Source organism: Oncorhynchus mykiss, chromosome 16, assembly GCF_013265735.2.
Source record: "Oncorhynchus mykiss isolate Arlee chromosome 16, USDA_OmykA_1.1, whole genome shotgun sequence".
NCBI lineage: Eukaryota > Metazoa > Chordata > Actinopteri > Salmoniformes > Salmonidae > Oncorhynchus > Oncorhynchus mykiss.
In genome coordinates, this window is record NC_048580.1 from 53,617,446 (window position 1) to 53,635,015 (window position 17,570).

A 17,570-nucleotide genomic window follows, 5' to 3' on the forward strand; every position below is an offset into this window, starting at 1 on the left:
TATTCAACATGACATATCATGTCATCATCGTAGGCTTAAGTTTCATCACAGATCTCTATGCCCCACACAGCACATATCCAAACGATAGGCAGAATATTGGTATTTTATTAAGATCCCAAATAACTGTTGCTAAAGTAGCAGCTACTCTTCCTGTGGTCCACACAAAACTTGATAATACAGAACATTTATAGACAATAACAGCTCAAAGACAGAACTACACAAATGAAAAACATCACACATAGCTTACATTTCAGTACATACACACAAAATATCTAGGTCAAATAGCAGAGGCATTGTGCCATGAAGTGATACTTTATCAGTTTTTTTAAACCAGGTTCGCTGTTCATTTGATCCATCTGAGATAGGAGTTCCATGCAATCATGGCTCTATTTAATACTGTACGTTTTCTTGAATTTGTTTGGGGACTGTGAAAAGAGCCCTGGTGGCATTTATGGTGGGGTAAGTGTGTGTAAGTTTACTGTGCAAACATTTTGGAATTTACAACACATTATTTCTTATAAAAATAAGTGATGCAGTCAGTGTCTCCTCTACTTTTAGCCAAGAGAGACTGGCATGCATAGTATTGATATTAGCCCTCTGATTACAGTGAAGAGTAAGACATGCTGCTCTGATCTGGGCCAGCTGCAGTTTTTCTAGATCCTTTGCAGCACCTGACCACATGACGGGGCAATAATCAACATAATATAAAAATAAATCCTGCAGGCCTTGCTTTGTGGTGTGTGGTGTCAAAAAAATCTCTTTATCACAGACAGACCTCTCCCCATCTTTCCAACCATTGAATCAATTGGCTCCGTGACTAAGATTTCTCATTGGTAAAAGAAACTGGGCTGTGCATTAAAGTAGGGCCAGTAGGCCTACCACAGACCATACATTTTCCTTAAAGAATTGCAAGCATTTTAGCCAATGGCCTAAAATATACAGCTCTTTACTTATTTCAATTATTATTTTTCCGACCAAACATTTATTTCAATCAAGGTCTGGCTGACCAAGATATTTCAAAAACATGTCACATTGTTTGTGTTCTGGCCTTCAAATAACAGGAAGATGGGGGAAAAGCATCTAATGTGGGCCAGCCCACACCAACTTGGTTAAAAAGACCTCTAACACACATTGGGGTCAACCATAAAACATAGCCACTGTGATAGCTGATCGTAGGATGTTGACAAGACGAAAAGGGAACATGCAGTTAGACAGGCAGAGAGACAACAAACACGAAGAGAGTTAGAATGCATGTAGTTCTTATCTCTCATATTTCTGACAATGTTTTTATTTTCAGACGTTGCTTTTATGAAAAGTGAACAGTGCTTCTTCAGGTCCAGTGGCTGGAACTCCAGAAGATGGGGAAGTAAGTGACGAGGAAGAGACTGGAGAGATTAGAGTGACTGAAGAAGGTCATGGGTCCATTTTGCTGCTCACGTCATCTCCCATGTCAGGGCTAACATTAGCACCATGGTGGTCAGCCCCAGTCCCTCATTGCAATAGGCTGCATCTACTAATAGAAGGAAATAAGTGTTAGTTACCTCATCTTCAGTAGGATGATATGTCTTACTTTGACCATGTAAAGAATTGAGTTCTCTTTTTTCCATTCTCTCTATGCTTACCAACAAAATTGTGTCTCCCCTTCGTAAGTCTGGGGTTCTCTGTTAAAACAGCGAAAACAAAGTAAGTCATGTGCATGAGGAGAAAGGGTAACCTGACACAGAGAACCCTCACACACTCACCAAACACGATAAGCCGTGTGTATGTGTCTGTGGAGCCCAGAGGGTTCTGGGCAGTGCATCGAAACATGGAGCCGTTGAGCTTGGCTGGTACTCGCTCCAGCACCAGCTCCCTCCCAATATGATCCTCTCTCCCGTCCAGCAGAGGACCTCCCACTCTGGTCCAGGTGAACAGTGGCTCGGGGAACACCATGTTCTGGGAAGTGCATATGGAAAAGCATCCTTTGTAAATAATGTGTGTAATGAGATTGACAACATTGCAGTCAGACTGTACAAGATCACTGATATGCAAGACACCTTGACTCCCAAATAAATAGTATGTGATCAAGATGATCAATTGTGCGCCTTGCCAGCTCGCATTACTCTTACAAATTCCCTCAAACATGCGGAATGACTTTCATTCAAAAGTACATACGACTTTCATTCAGATGTATCTCCCAGTTGTATTATATAGTTGTAGCGCGACACCTGCTGGAGAAATTGTGTATTTTTTAAGGTTTTCTTTCAATGATGGTGATATGTGGTTGTCTTTCCTACAGTTGAATGTACTTACTGGTATGAGTAATATAAAAATAAAGCATTTATTTTGTACTCACCCCAGTGGATGAGATCTGGAGGCCCTGAACTGTAATGCGGACAGTGTCTCCTACTTTAGCCTTACCAGGCGTCATGGACAGTTTGGGGCCCCTGGGAGCAGCTAAAGGGAAACAAAAAAATGATATATATAAAAAAATGAATGCTACATATTTTCAATCTTTTAGCATTTTAACAAAACACTATTTTTCCTTATGTCTCAAATCCTTTCTAAAGGAATAAATTGAGAATCTATATTCTCTGTATACTTTGCAAAAAGCTCTCAGCCTTAGAATCCATTTTTATTTGAGCATGCCTGCTAAACCATGGCTGACTGGGAATAACTGTTTTTGATGATGATGAAGTCTCCACTTTATCTAGTAATCCACTCAAACGAACTGATATGAGGTTCGACGTGTATTCATCATGAACTGATGCCGGTGGCTGTGCTGCATACAGACCATGTTTGTGTAGGTGTGTGTGCTTATGGAATTACATATGTAACTGTGCAGAAAATGGCTAATCTACTGTGAGATTTCTCGAGCATTTCTAAGCAGAACTAATGGATCCTCTGAACAAAATACTCCACTAAGGAGCATCCTCATTAAGTGAGTCACTGCCTATAAACAGTTGCTGGCTGCTGCTGGATCCTGAGCTAAAGCAGTGATCAGGTTCTCTGTACTGTATATTCCTGTAGTTGGCTGATGCTTAAGGCTGGGAAGTGCCTGTTTTCTGCCATTACTGAATGCATTAGCTCTAAGTAGGGTTGTACATACACTGAGCACACCAAACATTAGGTACACCTTCCTAATATTGAGTTGCACTCCACCTTTTTGCCGTCAGAAAGAACAGCCTCAATTTGTCAGGGTATGGACTCTACAAGGTGTCGAAAGCGTTCAACAGGGATGCTGGCCCTGTTGACTCAAATGCTTCCCACAATTGTGTCAAGTTGGCTAGATGTCTTTTGGGTGGTGGACCAATTCTTGATACACACAGGCAACTGTTGAGCGTGAAAAAAGCAGTAGCGTTGCAGTGGTTGACACAAACCGGTGCACCTGGCACCTACTACCATACCCTGTTCAAAGGCACATAAATAGTAGTCTTGCCCATTCACCCTCTGAATGGCACACATACACAATCCATGTCTCAATTTTCTCAAGGCTTAACAATCCTTCTTTAACCTGTCTCCTCCCCTTCATCGACACTTCATAATGTTTTGTATACTCAGTGTATATTCCCCAAATTACGAGCTTTCAGACACCATGTTCATTTTCCGTTAATTCAGGAAAAATACATAGTGAATTTGAACTATTATTTTAACAAGCTATTATTTTAGAATGTTCTCTCCCCTTGCATCCCTAGCTCTGATAGGTTAATACAGACATGGACTCCTTGGGTAGCCAGTATTTGGGTGGCATTAAAAAGTGGGTTAATGTCCTCATGGAGGAGATATTTGGTATCCAGCTGATTGTCATGGTCTAATTTTGGTACTCACACAGAGTGACCTCAGCCTGCATGGGCATGGACAGAGCTGGGTGCTTGACCTCGCAGCTGTACAGGGCCTCGTTGTCCAGCTGGGGGTTGAGGCTCCAGGTGAGCATGGCTCTGACCTCCATGGTGCCGTCGCTGGACACCTGCCACCGGTGCTGGAAGTAGTAGAGCGGGTCAGTGCTCTGCATCCAGCGAGGGAACTCCCGGCTTACCACTGTCTCTGGGATCACCTCCGGGGTGGTGGGGCTAGGTTCAGACCCCTCCAGACTTCCTGGCTCCCTCCCGGCCCCTACCATCTTCCCCATCCCTCCTTTCCCAGGGGTGTCATGGTCCAGACGGGGTGGCTTCCCCTGGTCAAGCAGGGAGAGGGACTTCTTCAGCTTGGTGTCATCCAGGTCTCTACTGATCGGGGGCCTAGAGATCCGTAGCCCTGCCTGGCCCCTGCCCTGGGATTTGCCCCCGCCACCCTCCATAATAGAGGGGTCCACCTCGATCAGCTCGCCGTCACGCTTGAAGTACACCTGAAAGGATAAAGACATAGTATGAGCCCGTAACAACCAATCACACCCATCATTTCCAAAGTGTTTTTACGTCAAAACATATTTCAGTACGAGTACTGTTTGCATGTGGACAAACTCACCATAGGGGCTGGCTTTCCTCCCATGACGATGCAGACTAGAGTGAAGTTCTGGGTGTCATAGCGACTGAAGGGGGCCGGGCAGTCTGCTGCCACTACAGAAATGGACTTAGGAGGAACTATGGAGGAAAAATAGCATAGAACCTGTGACTCAAAACGAGAGAACCATCTACATATAGGCACATTTTGCGTCTAGTATTTTTAGAAGGGCTACATATAAAACTAACTGAAACATGAAACAAACATGTCTGTACTGTACTTGAGGGCATAACGTTAGTCTCGTAGACCTGGTATACAAGATGTTAGTCTGGTATACAAGATGGACTCTCTTGGTAACCTTGATCGGGGGGAGGGATTCCAGGGTGTCAGACAGACAACTCTCCAACAAATCACAAGGTAGACATGCCAGAACGTCGCAATTCGAAACCAACGTTATAAGGCAAAACATTTGCAGTGGTTTAAGTTAAGTTAGTTGATGCAAACTAGCCACTTGCGAAATGTACTCATTCAAAATAACCTCCGTGATCTCCATCTTGCTAGATACTATTTTGTGTTGTATTCATGCAGATCAGGCAGTGGCGTGGTCCCTGTATGCCAAACTGACGTTCTATTACGTACAGACGTGTTAAACGGGAACATTGTGGGCGGCAACACGGATTTATATAAAAGACTATCAGAAAGTAGTCTCCTGTGCATTTCCCACATCTCAACAGTAGGGGGAGGCAGAGGTGATTAAAATACCACATGATCATTTCATTATAGCGTTAATTCTCTTGAATCTTACCCATGACAGTGAGCACGATGCTGCCAGAGGCTAAGACCACCCTGTCTCTAGAGGCCTTGTCGTAGATCCCCACGTGGCACTCATAAGGCCCATCATCATCCATCTGGACCTCAGGGAGCCTGGCAGTACAACAACAAACCCCGTGAAGATAATAGCCATATAGGTTAGGGTTTTTCCAGGTACTCAAAGCATTGAATAAGATCAGATAAAATACAATAAGATATGATCAAATCATTTAAGCTCAAATAAAATAAGCCTACACTTGCGAGTAAAAACACTGACCAATGTTCTCTTTCTTGAGGCTGCCGCCTACAGTTCAAGCTTACCGGACAGTTGATTGGTAGACCAAGTCTTCTCGTCTGCGGAAGTCCTCCATATGGGAGAAGTTGGTGTTGGTCATGGCATCATAGGTGAAGATCTTCTGCTTGGCACTGCCACCCTCTGTCACCTAGAAAGTGAAGGAATACCTCATATTACACAGCCTGGACATGTATCCACCTACTTGTAACACACGTTTTTACACAAAACACGACCTTGGTATTTTATTAGGATCCCCATTTCGCAACAGCTACTCTTCCTGGGGTACACACAGAACATAAAACATGACAAAATAGAGAACATCTATAAACAAGAACAGCTCAAGGACAGAACTACATACATTTAAAAACGGCACACATAGAGTACATATCAATGCATACACACAAAATATCAAGGTCAAATAGTGGAGAGGCGTTGTGCCGTGAGATTAAATTAAAAAAATGAATCGATGCACACAGTTATTCTTTTCCAATTCATGAAGGCTAGAGAGCTTTGAAGCCTCTTCTTTTACCTCTTTAATCAGTTTAGTTAGTTGTTACTAGGTATTCATTTTATTTTGGAGGAGCTGGGAGCTCAGGGTGAAACAAACTGTCCTTGTGGACTACATTACATATTGCTACATACATTCATAGTTTAAGGAGCTTATCAAACCTAGTAGCTCTTCAGAAGCCATTAGATATAGTACAGTTATGTACTGTATATTAATGCACTCTCTCTTTGCATCAAAAGCTTTGCTGTGTTTGTCAGCGTTTTAATTGAAGTGTCAATGGAAAATGTCAGAGAACAAAGCCGACCTAATCAAAAGCTTCTCCTAGAGGTAAACACAAGATACAGTTTGTGCTGTTGCAAACAACCATATGCTTCGTACAGGGACATCAAGGCCACCCTACTCACCCGAAACCACACAATCTCTCGCAGGTTGCCATCTGTCATGAAATTGCACTTGAGCGTTACCGTGTCTCCAATGACAACGGGAGGGAGAGGCTCAAGAGTGACAGTTAAATAGCCTGTGGGTCAAAGAAAGAAGTAAAATACGTTACACACATTTCCACACATGTTTATCTCTACAACATACAGTCCCTTCTGTGAAACCCATAACATAGTCCAGCACAAAACTTGCTAAAGGCATTCATTAGACATAAAGTTGTTCTATTGTATTTTATGATTCTTAAAGACCCTCTTGTGTTTGTGTTACTATAGTTCTCAAATGACCATACCACCCTGTCTCTGGAGCATTTGAAATCCAACCTTATAGGCTAGCTGTAATTACATGGATTGTTAATAGTGCACAATCAAGGCTAAATGGCCAAAAGTTTTTTTTTCGCAGGCTATTACAGCTTTGGATAGGAATATTGTGTGCACACATTTCCCCCTTTTACTTTCATGATCATTATGGACTTGTTCATTCATTAACTGTGGTGTTGTAATAGTAGGTGTCCATATCTATGTAAAGGTAGGGTGGCAATGGCAGCACAAGTGCATGTTTATGTCTCGCTATTTCTCCCATTATCGTGGTCTTAGTGTGTGCTAAATGCTGTGGCTCTGGGTAAAAAGTAAAGTATGGTCAATTAAAAACCAACCGGTTTCCTAAACAAGCCAAAGACATGATATAGTGCTGAGAAGCACAGATCTCTATCTCTAACCTGGAGAGGCAGAGATAACCTAGTAGCGACCTCATTCTCTCTGAGAATGAATGCACTGTCATGATGTGTTTTCATTTATAATAATTAGGTGGTTGCTTATATTTGTCCTATTTCCCATGTACAAGTGTGTATTATGTGCATGTGTAAGTTGGAAACTCCCCCTGAGACACCCTTAGAGAGTCGGGTCGTGGCCAGGGTCTGCCATTATCAACGGTGACCCTGGAGCAATTAGGGTTATACATTCCTTGCTCTTGGGCACATTAATAGATTTTTCAGCTTGGTGATTGGAACTAGCCACCTTTTGGTTTCCTGGCCTAACGCTCTAACTGCTAGGTTATCTGCTGCACTTTCATCAGCGCATTCTGTGGCAGAAAGAATCTCACCTAGCTTTACAGTAGGTAAATATTGTCAGTGTTATAGTGTTGTATGGGTCATTCCACAAAATGAGTCCCTTCTGCACCAATCTTGGATTTTAAAAGCCTGTTATATTAAATAAAGTGGCATATCATATAGACCATATGGAAAATTCTATAAATCAGCATTTTGACATGTCCCTCTGTGGACTCTCTGTGACTTCTTTGAAGATTTTAACCCACTTAACCTCAACATTTCTCCAAGTTTTCACCGTCATTTGACAACATCATTTCTGAAGATTATTATTTATTTCTTGTGATTAGTGATTCATTTTAAGCTAAAAATACATGTCCCTTATTTTAAGGTCCACCCTGTTATGTGAACTGAACTCTCGTTTTATAATGGTAAAACTATTCCTTTTTAAATACATTTTTATTATACACATTTTTTTTACCCCCTTTTCTCCTAAATTGCGTGATTACGATCTTGTCTCATTACTGCAAGTCTACAACGGGCTCGGGAGAGGGGAAGGTCAAGTCATGTGTCTTCCGAAACATGACCAGCCACGCTTCTTATCACCCGCCCACTTAACCCGGAAGCCAGCTGCACCAATGTGTCAGAGGAAACACTGTTCAACTGATGACTTAAGTCAGCCTGCAGGCGCCCAGGCCCGCCACAAGGAGTCGCTAGAGCGCAATGAGCCAAGTAATGCGCCCCTGGCCAAACCTTCCCCTAACCCGGATAGCGCTGGGCCAATTGTGCGCCGCCCTATGGGACTTCTAGCCACAGCCGATCGCAGGCTGTAGTGACACCGCAACACTGCGATGCAGTGCTTTAGACCGCTGCGCCACTCGGGAGGCCTTAAATACATTTTCCTAAAGAGACATTGAACCTCTAATAGTCAAATCAGGTTCTACTCTTTTTGACAATTTTCTGGTGTTTTGTGGTGGAAACTGAGTGGGTCGAGCATAACACGTCAACCCTGTTACCCATAGGTAGACAGGATAGAAATATTTGAACAATTATAACAGCTTGCATTCAATTTCCCCTCCCGGTTGTACACAACAAGCTTCCATTCCTCCTGTCACAAGGGGATTTATGGCTTATTTAAGGTTAAATTGTCAACCCTGTTACAGTCAACTCTGTTACTTTATTTGGCACTTAATTAGGCATTTCCTATAGTCCTTTTTGTTATTTAACCTCTTTATATAGTAAAACATGTTTTTTATTAAGTTAAACATGTGCTCATCAGAGGGCCTCTCGGGTGGCTTAAGGGCGCTGTACTGCAGCGCCAGCTGTGCCATCAGAGACTCTGGGTTCGCGCCCAGTGCGGCTTGGTTGTGTTGTGTATCGGAGGACGCATGACTTTCAACCTTCGTCTCTCCTGAGCCCGTACGGGAGTTGCAGCGATGAGACAAGATTGTAGCTACTAAAACAATTGGATACCACGAAATTGGGGAGAAAAAGGGGTAAAATTGATTAAAAAAAATAATTTATAAAATAAAAACGTGCTCATCAGGACAGAATGTTAAAACAAGTTAAATAAACCCAAAAGGACTTATAAACGACCTATATAATAATATAATAACCTATACAATAACACCAGGGTGTACATAGTACAGATTAAATCTGTAGGATCAGGTATCCACGATGACCCTTGACTTTTTGGCATGTTGAGTGTGATGGTGTGATGGCCCAGGACTGATCCCAGAGCACTTAAAGAGACATAAGCGTAGCACAGTGCAGGGCAGCTGGTAAAGAGTGTAATCTCCTGTTTCATACTGCTACTCCAGTATAGAATCGCCACCCCTCCTCCCACCTTGGCCTCTACACCCTGACGTCAAGGTGGATTATTTTTCCTCATGTTTTTCCCGCTAATCCCCCATTTTTTCATCAACAGACCCAGGAGAGAACTGGAGGGAGCTTTATACTCACAAACATTTGAAAAATAAATAAAGAAATTGCAGCATTTTGGAGCAGAGCTGCCATTCAACCATGTAAGCGTGAGCCCTGTAGGTGGAGGCAAAAATACTTGACTCAGATGTTTTTATGATGTCAGTTGACATTTCTTAAAGGGGCCCTTCCACTAAGAATATACAATCCCAATCAGAGTTGTATTTATAAGGGTTTCTTATAGAACAAGGTAGTCCGTCCCTATTTAGGTCCGTTTTCAACTGTTTGGCGACTATCGAACATAACCTAACTATTGAGGCTGTCAGCTACATCCTCCTCATCAGTTACTGTTGGTGAGGTTAGGTCTTGAGGGCCCGAATCTGACCAGAATTAAGCTTGCGTAAATGGAAAGTACTTACGTTTTTATGCCTATTCTGACCTTGAACTTAAGCATGAGAATAGCATGCAATTCAACTGCTATTCCTTGGGGGTGGAGATCAAATAAATGAAGGTGTGACAGAGGATGTCTAGAGATACACTGTATTCTGACCTTGACTTAATTTCCGAATAATTCCACCACCTTTATGTGTGAGGAAACCATGAATAATGTCTAGCGAACCTACCGGTTACATGTGGGAAAAGCATCTAGGCCTACTTATTTTTTTCAGATAGAAATTATACCATTCTCCATGCACTGTAATTTACAACTTGAAAAGAGCTATTGATAAGAGCTGGGTAAATTAGTAATCCGTTTGGATAAGGGAATTGTAAATATAAATTGCATATGTTTTAGATATATTTTACCTTATAATCGATGGAGACAAATGTGAAACCAGTCATATGGCAGCAAACTGAAGCATATCAACATATCAACTTTCCCACAGTGAAGTTTATGAAATGCTGTGCCATTATGCAGAATTTAAATTGTACGGCCATTTAACTTGCAGTTTCTCTGTTTTCTATTTCTGTTTTCTATTGTTAAATATTAGCCTCTATCAGTATCGATTTAAAGGGATGGCTTACGATAAATGTACTGAAAACCCTATTGAATGAAAACTCAACAAGAAAATCTGTTAGCCAGCAAGTGGGAGGGCTTTCAGGTAGCCAGCCACACCTGCAGATTACTAATTTATTTGTCTCCAGCGACACGACTGAATTAGGTAACGCCTCGATCCCACCGATAGTGTTATTGTGTTTTGGTGCATCAGAAGTACTTTAATTTCCAATGGAATACTGCGTTTCCAGCGGAGACAGTTGCAGTGCGTTCTATGTGGTGCATACGGTGGATTTATCAAAGGTGTGCATCAAATTGTTTTTTATTTTTATTTTTTTTATTTCACCTTTATTTAACCAGGTAGGCTAGTTGAGAACAAGTTCTCATTTGCAACTGTGACCTGGCCAAGATAAGGCATAGCAGTGTGAACAGACAACACAGAGTTACACATGGAGTAAACAATTAACAAGTCAATAACACAGTAGAAAAACGGGGAGTCTATATATACATTGTGTGCAAAAGGCATGAGAAGGTAGGCAAATAATTACAATTATGCAGATTAACACTGGAGTGATAAATGATCAGATGGTTATGTACAGGTAGAGATATTGGTGTGCAAAAGAGCAGAAAAATAAATAAATAAAAACAGTATGGGGATGAGGTAGGTGAAAATGGGTGGGCTATTTACCAATAGACTATGTACAGCTGCAGCGATCGGTTAGCTGCTCAGATAGCAGATGTTTGAAGTTGGTGAGGGAGATAAAAGTCTCCAACTTCAGCGATTTTTGCAATTCGTTCCAGTCACAGGCAGCAGAGAACTGGAACGAAAGGCGGCCAAATGAGGTGTTGGCTTTAGGGATGATCAGTGAGATACACCTGCTGGAGCGCGTGCTACGGATGGGTGTTGCCATCGTAACCAGTGAACTGAGATAAGGCGGAGCTTTACCTAGCATGGACTTGTAGATGACCTGGAGCCAGTGGGTCTGGCGACGAATATGTAGCGAGGGCCAGCCGACTAGAGCATACAAGTCGCAGTGGTGGGTGGTATAAGGTGCTTTAGTGACAAAACGGATGGCACTGTGATAAACTGCATCCAGTTTGCTGAGTAGAGTGTTGGAAGCAATTTTGTAGATGACATCGCCGAAGTCGAGGATCGGTAGGATAGTCAGTTTTACTAGGGTAAGTTTGGCGGCGTGAGTGAAGGAGGCTTTGTTGCGGAATAGAAAGCCGACTCTTGATTTGATTTTCAATTGGAGATGTTTGATATGGGTCTGGAAGGAGAGTTTAGAGTCTAGCCAGACACCTAGGTACTTATAGATGTCCACATATTCAAGGTCGGAACCATCCAGGGTGTTGATGCTGGTCAGGCGTGCGGGTGCAGGCAGCGAACGGTTGAAAAGCATGCATTTGGTTTTACTAGCGTTTAAGAGCAGTTGGAGGCCACGGAAGGAGTGCTGTATGGCATTGAAGCTCGTTTGGAGGTTAGATAGCACAGTGTCCAAGGACGGGCCGGAAGTATATAGAATGGTGTCGTCTGCGTAGAGGTGGATCAGGGAATCGCCCGCAGCATGAGAAACATCATTGATATATACAGAGAAAAGAGTCGGCCCGAGAATTGAACCCTGTGGCACCCCCATAGAGACTGCCAGAGGAACGGACAGCATGCCCTCCGATTTGACACACTGAACTCTGTCTGCAAAGTAATTGGTGAACCAGGCAAGGCAGTCATCCGAAAAACCGAGGCTACTGAGTCTGCCGAGTCAAGCTGCGTAGACAGCTTGAAAGAAATGGTAGCTGAAGGTGAATGTTTAACTTTTGTTGCACACATATCCAGATGATGCTGCATACCATTTTGAGCAATGACACTGTAGGTGTGAGTATGAATACCAAATACTTACCAAATACTGAGAAGTGCGTAGGAAAGGTATGCGTAGGAATGGCGTAAATTCTTATGTCAGAATTGGCCTCTGAATGCATCACCATTGTCTTACGCAGTTAACAAAAGGCAGCGATAGTCCCTACTCACCCAACTAGAGCCCAGACTCACTATATTACCACCAGGAAATATAAATTAATGCGAGTTAATGATGAATGGTTTAAGTACAGTAGTTGTTGTACTTACAGTTGAAGTCGAAAGTTTACATACACCTTAGCCAAATACATTTAAACTCAGTTTTTCACAATTCCTGACATGTAATCCTAGTAAAAATTCCCTGTTTTAGGTCAGTTAGGATCACCACTTTATTTTAAGAATGCGAAATGTCAGAATAATAGTAGAGAGAATTATTTATTTCAGCTTTAATTTCTTTCATCACATTCCCAGTGGGTCAGAAGTTTACATACACTCAATTAGTATTTGGTAGCATTGCCTTTAAATTGTTAAACTTGGGTCAAACATTTCGGGTAGCCTTCCACAAGCTTCCCACAATAATTTGGGTGAATTTTGGTGCATTCTTCCTGACAGAGCTTGTGTAACTGAGTCAGGTTTGTAGGCCTCCTTGCTTGCACACGCTTTTTCAGTTCTGCCCACAAATTTTCTATCGGATAGAGGTCAGTGCTTTGTGATGGCCGCTCTAATACCTTGACTTTCTTGTCCTTAAGCCACAACTTTGGAAGTATGCAACTTTTGTCACAACTTTTGCCACAACTTTGGAAGTATGCTTGAGGTCATTTTCCATTTGGAAGTCCCATTTGCGACCAAGCTTTAACTTCACGACTGATGTCTTGAGATGTTGCTTCAATATATTCACATAATTGTCCTCTATTTTGTGAAGTGCGCCAGTCCCTCCTGCAGCAAAGCACCCCCACAACAAGATGTTGCCACCCCCATGCTTCATGATTGGGATGGTGTTCTTCGGCTTGCAGCCTCCCCCTTTTTACTCCAAACATAACGATGGTCATTATGGCCAAACAGTTCTATTTTTGTTTCATCAGACCAGAGGACATTTCTCCAAAAAGTACGATATTTGTCCCCATGTGCAGTTGCAAACCGTAGTCTGGCTTTTTTATGGCGTTTTTTGAGCAGTGGCTTCTTCCTTGCTGAGTGGCCTTTCAGGTTATGTCGATATAGGACACATTTTACTGTGGCTATAGATACTTTTGTACCGGTTTCCTCCAGCATCTTCACAAGGTCCTTTGCTGTTGTTCTGGGATTGATTTGCACTTTTCGCACCAAAGTACGTTCATCTCTTGGTGATATAACGCGTCTCCTTCCTGAGCGGTATGACGGCTGCGTGGTCCCATGGTGTTTATATTTACGTACTATTGTTTGTACAGATGAACGTGGTACCTTCAGACATTTGGAAATTGATCCCAAGGATGAACCAGACTTGTGGAGGTCTACAATTTATTTTCTGAGGTCTTGGCTGATTTCTTTGGATTTTCCCATGATGTCAAGCAGAGAGGCACTGAGTTTGAAGGTAGGCCTTGAAATACATCCACAGTTACACCTCCAATTGACTCAAATTATGGCAATTAGCTTCTAAAGCCATTACATAATTTTCTGGAATTTTCCAAGCTGTTTAAAGGCACAGACAACTTAGTGTATGGAAACTTCTGACCCACTGGAATTGTGATACAGTGAATTATAAGTGAAATAATCTGTTTGTAAACAATTATTGGAAAAATTACTTGTGTCATGCACAAAGTAGCTGTCCTAACCCACTTGCCAAAACTATAGTTTGTTAACAATAAATTTAAGGAGTGGTTGAAAAACGAGTTTTAGTGACTCCAACCTAAGTGTATATAAACTTCCGACTTCAACTATATGTATTGTATATAGTTTTTTTTGTGATGTGGTTTTCATGTAAGCCCTTGGGCTTCAAACCTCACCTGCACATCTTTTAAAAATTTGTTTTAATCTGTATATCACTTGTTTTCTTTGGTGCAAATAAATGTAACTAAATTAAACAGTAGAAGACCCACTGCAAATACCCAGGGTGCACTTCATCTCATGTTAGTGCTCTACAATGAACAACAAGCTTCTCAGGCTCGCTCCGTCTTCTGAGCAGACACCATGACAGACAGCTGTCATCTACTGTATCTAACAGAGGACATTGTAGGCCTTCAATACAGTACACCCAGTCCAATTATTTTGAATTATACGGTGATCAGAGAAATAAACACTGGCACTGTTGTGAGACTTGATTCTTCTGAAAATAGGCACACTCAAGGCCTAAGCTTATGCTTGAAGCCTGCAAGCATTGACTCTGCGAAGGAGGAGGTCGTGAATGAAGCACTGACAGAAAGCTAGCAAGGAGATTACTTTCTCTCTCTCTCTCTCTCTCTCTCTCTCTCTCTCTCTCTCTCTCTCTCTCTCTCTCTCTCTCTCCCACTCACAGACCAACTTGATCTCACGAGCCGCTGGGGGTGGAGTGCCATTCGTCTGGCAAGCGAGACTACAGAGCCAGACTCAGATCCAGAGACACACAGATCCAGGCAGACACACGTGCACACACACATGTGACAGAGCAACTTCAATAGGAACTGCATTCACTGAAATCACAATTATGCTCTCCCTCCCCTCAATTTCTATAGCATATATTATTGCCATATGATGGGATTGAAATGCTATACTTACATGTTATCACAGATCCTGATTGCAAATCATGTTACTTATATTAGATGCTTGAAATAATGCATATCTGCAATGTTTTGTTGGCTTGCATTCTGTCAGGTCCTAGAGCCTTGGGACAGTGGCATTTAATCATTTTAGAGTACAGATTACCTGTAAAATGGGTCAGCCAAATAGCCTTTATCCCTCAGATAATCAATCAAAAACTGGATTGGGTAACTAGGATTGTGACATCATAGCCTCACTAGCATGAGACAACTTTTAGCCTATTTAAGTCAAACATGCATTCAACGAGTGTACTCAATGTACAGTCTACAGAAATTGCTGTATGATACAGTGCATCTCGTCATGGACAAACTAATCATTTTGGATGGCTGTCAATACCTTGGAACTGTTAACAGTCAATCTAGGCTAGTGTAATGAATTTCAAATATGTAAGACAGGTAAGAAAATAACGTTTGCAGCCTATAATCATTGCAATGTCATTTCAATCTGCAGGCTTTAGAGCTACAGCCTAACACAGAAGTATGTTACATGTGAAATATATAGGTTAGTAAAAATTGTCTACAGCATGGAGCTTTAGAAATAAAATCAAAACTTTTTAGCTAATAACAAAATGCTCCATGTAGTACAAAAAACGGAGACATACCAACAGCTAAATCCAAAACATATACGAGGATACACAGAGAAAAAGCACAAGTCATCTTCCCCGTTCGTGTGGTCAAATTGACACTCCATCTGTTTTTCAGGCGATAAATAGTTGATAAAGTGCCATCCACAATGCCCGCGGCACGGGATCTGGTCCCCATTCGGAACGCTTCATTCTGCACCAAAAGGCAGAGCTACTTTTCTGTTTCTGTCAAGCGACCAGTGAGAAAATAAATCCTCATCCCGATATTGCTTCCAGAATAGTGTGAGGATTAAAAACTACAACAGATTTGATGTGAATAAAGTCTCATCAGCTCTTTCGCGCTCTCTCAACACACGCTTACGCGTGCGTGCGCAAACACCTTGGTGCTTCCCCTCTCTCTCACATTACATATATATACATATATACATATACGGTGCCATTCAAAAGTTGACACACCTACTCATTCCATTGTAGAATAATAGTGAATACATCAAAACTATGAAATAACACATATGGAATCATGTAGTAACAAAAAAAAAAGTGTTATAAAATATATTTGGATTTGTTTATTTGAGATTCTTCAAAGTAGCCACCCTTTGCCTTTGCACAGCTTTGCACACTCTCGGCATTCTCTCAACCAGCTTCATGAGGTAGTCATCTGGAATACATTTTAATTTCAAACAGGTGTGCCTTGTTAAAAGTTAATTTGTGGAATTTCTTTCCTTCTTAATGTGTTTGAGCCTATCAGTTGTGTTGTGACAAGGTATGTGTTATACAGAAGATAGCCCTATTTGGTAAAAGTCCCTATTATGGCAAGAACAGCTCAAATAAGCAAAGAGAAACAACAAACCATCATTAGACATGAAGGTCAGTCAATCTGGAAAAGTTCTAGAACTTTGAACGTTTCTTCAAGTGCAGTCGCAAAAACCATCAAAAACCATTGCTATGATGAAACTGGCTCTCATGAGGACCGCCACAGGAAAGGAAGACCCAGAGTTACCTCAGCTGCAGAGGATAAGTTCATTAGAGTTACCAGTCTCAGAAATTGCAGCCCAAATAAATGCTTCAGAGTGTTCAATTAACAGGCACATCTCAACATCAACTGTTAAGAAACTGCGTGAATCAGGCCTTCGTGGTACAATTGCTGCAAAGAAACCACAACTAAAGGACACCTTTAAGAAGAGACTTGCCTGGGCCAAGAAACACGAGCAATGGACATCAGACCGGTGTAAATCTGTCCTTTGATCTGATAAGTCCAAATGTGAGATTTTTGGTTCCAACTGCATGTCTTTGTGAGATGCAGAGTAGATGAAAGGATGATTTCTGCGTGGTTCCTACAGTGAAGCAAGGAGGAGGAGGTGTGATGGAGTGGGGGTGCTGGTGACACTGTCATTTATTTATAATTCAAGATACACTTAACCAGCATGGCTACCACAGCATTCTGTAGTGATACACCGTCCCATCTGGTTTGCGCTTAGTGGGGCTATCATTTTTTTTCAACAATGTCCCAACACACCTCCAGGCTGTGTAAGGGCTATTTGACCAAGAAGGAGAGTGATGGAGTGCTGCATCAGATGACCTGGCCTCCACAGTCACCCGACCTCAACCCAATAGAGATAGTTTGGGATGAGTTGGACCGCAGAGTGAAGGAAAAACAGCCAATAAGTGCTCAGCATATGTGGGAACTCCTTCAAGACTGTTGGAAAAGCATTCCAAGCTGGTTGAGCGAATGCCAAGAGTGTGCAAAGCTGTTATCAAGGCAAAGGGTGGATACTTTGAAGAATCTGAAATATATTTTGATTTGTTTAACACTCTTTTGGTTCCTACATGATTCCGTATGTGTTATTTCATAGTTTAGAAGTCTTCACTAATATGCTACAATGTAGAAAATAGTAAAGTCTTCCTTGCTGAGTGGCCTTTCAGGTTATGTCGATATAGGA

At 41.9% G+C, this 17,570-nt stretch overlaps 1 protein-coding gene across 1 annotated transcript; it reads right to left on the reverse strand.

The window, feature by feature from the left end:
• Window positions 1-87: 87 nt before the first annotated feature.
• LOC110492291 (immunoglobulin superfamily member 21) lies at window positions 88-15,992 on the reverse strand. The gene is made up of 10 exons (XM_021566492.2): window positions 15,649-15,992; window positions 6,437-6,549; window positions 5,551-5,672; window positions 5,225-5,343; window positions 4,444-4,559; window positions 3,808-4,324; window positions 2,336-2,436; window positions 1,743-1,935; window positions 1,623-1,661; window positions 88-1,513 (listed from the first exon to the last, which is right to left on the reverse strand). The coding sequence occupies exons 1-10, from the start codon at window positions 15,806-15,808 to the stop codon at window positions 1,434-1,436; spliced, it is 1,560 nt and encodes a 519-aa protein (XP_021422167.2). The 5' UTR covers window positions 15,809-15,992; the 3' UTR covers window positions 88-1,433.
• Between the last annotated feature and the right edge of the window lie 1,578 nt (window positions 15,993-17,570).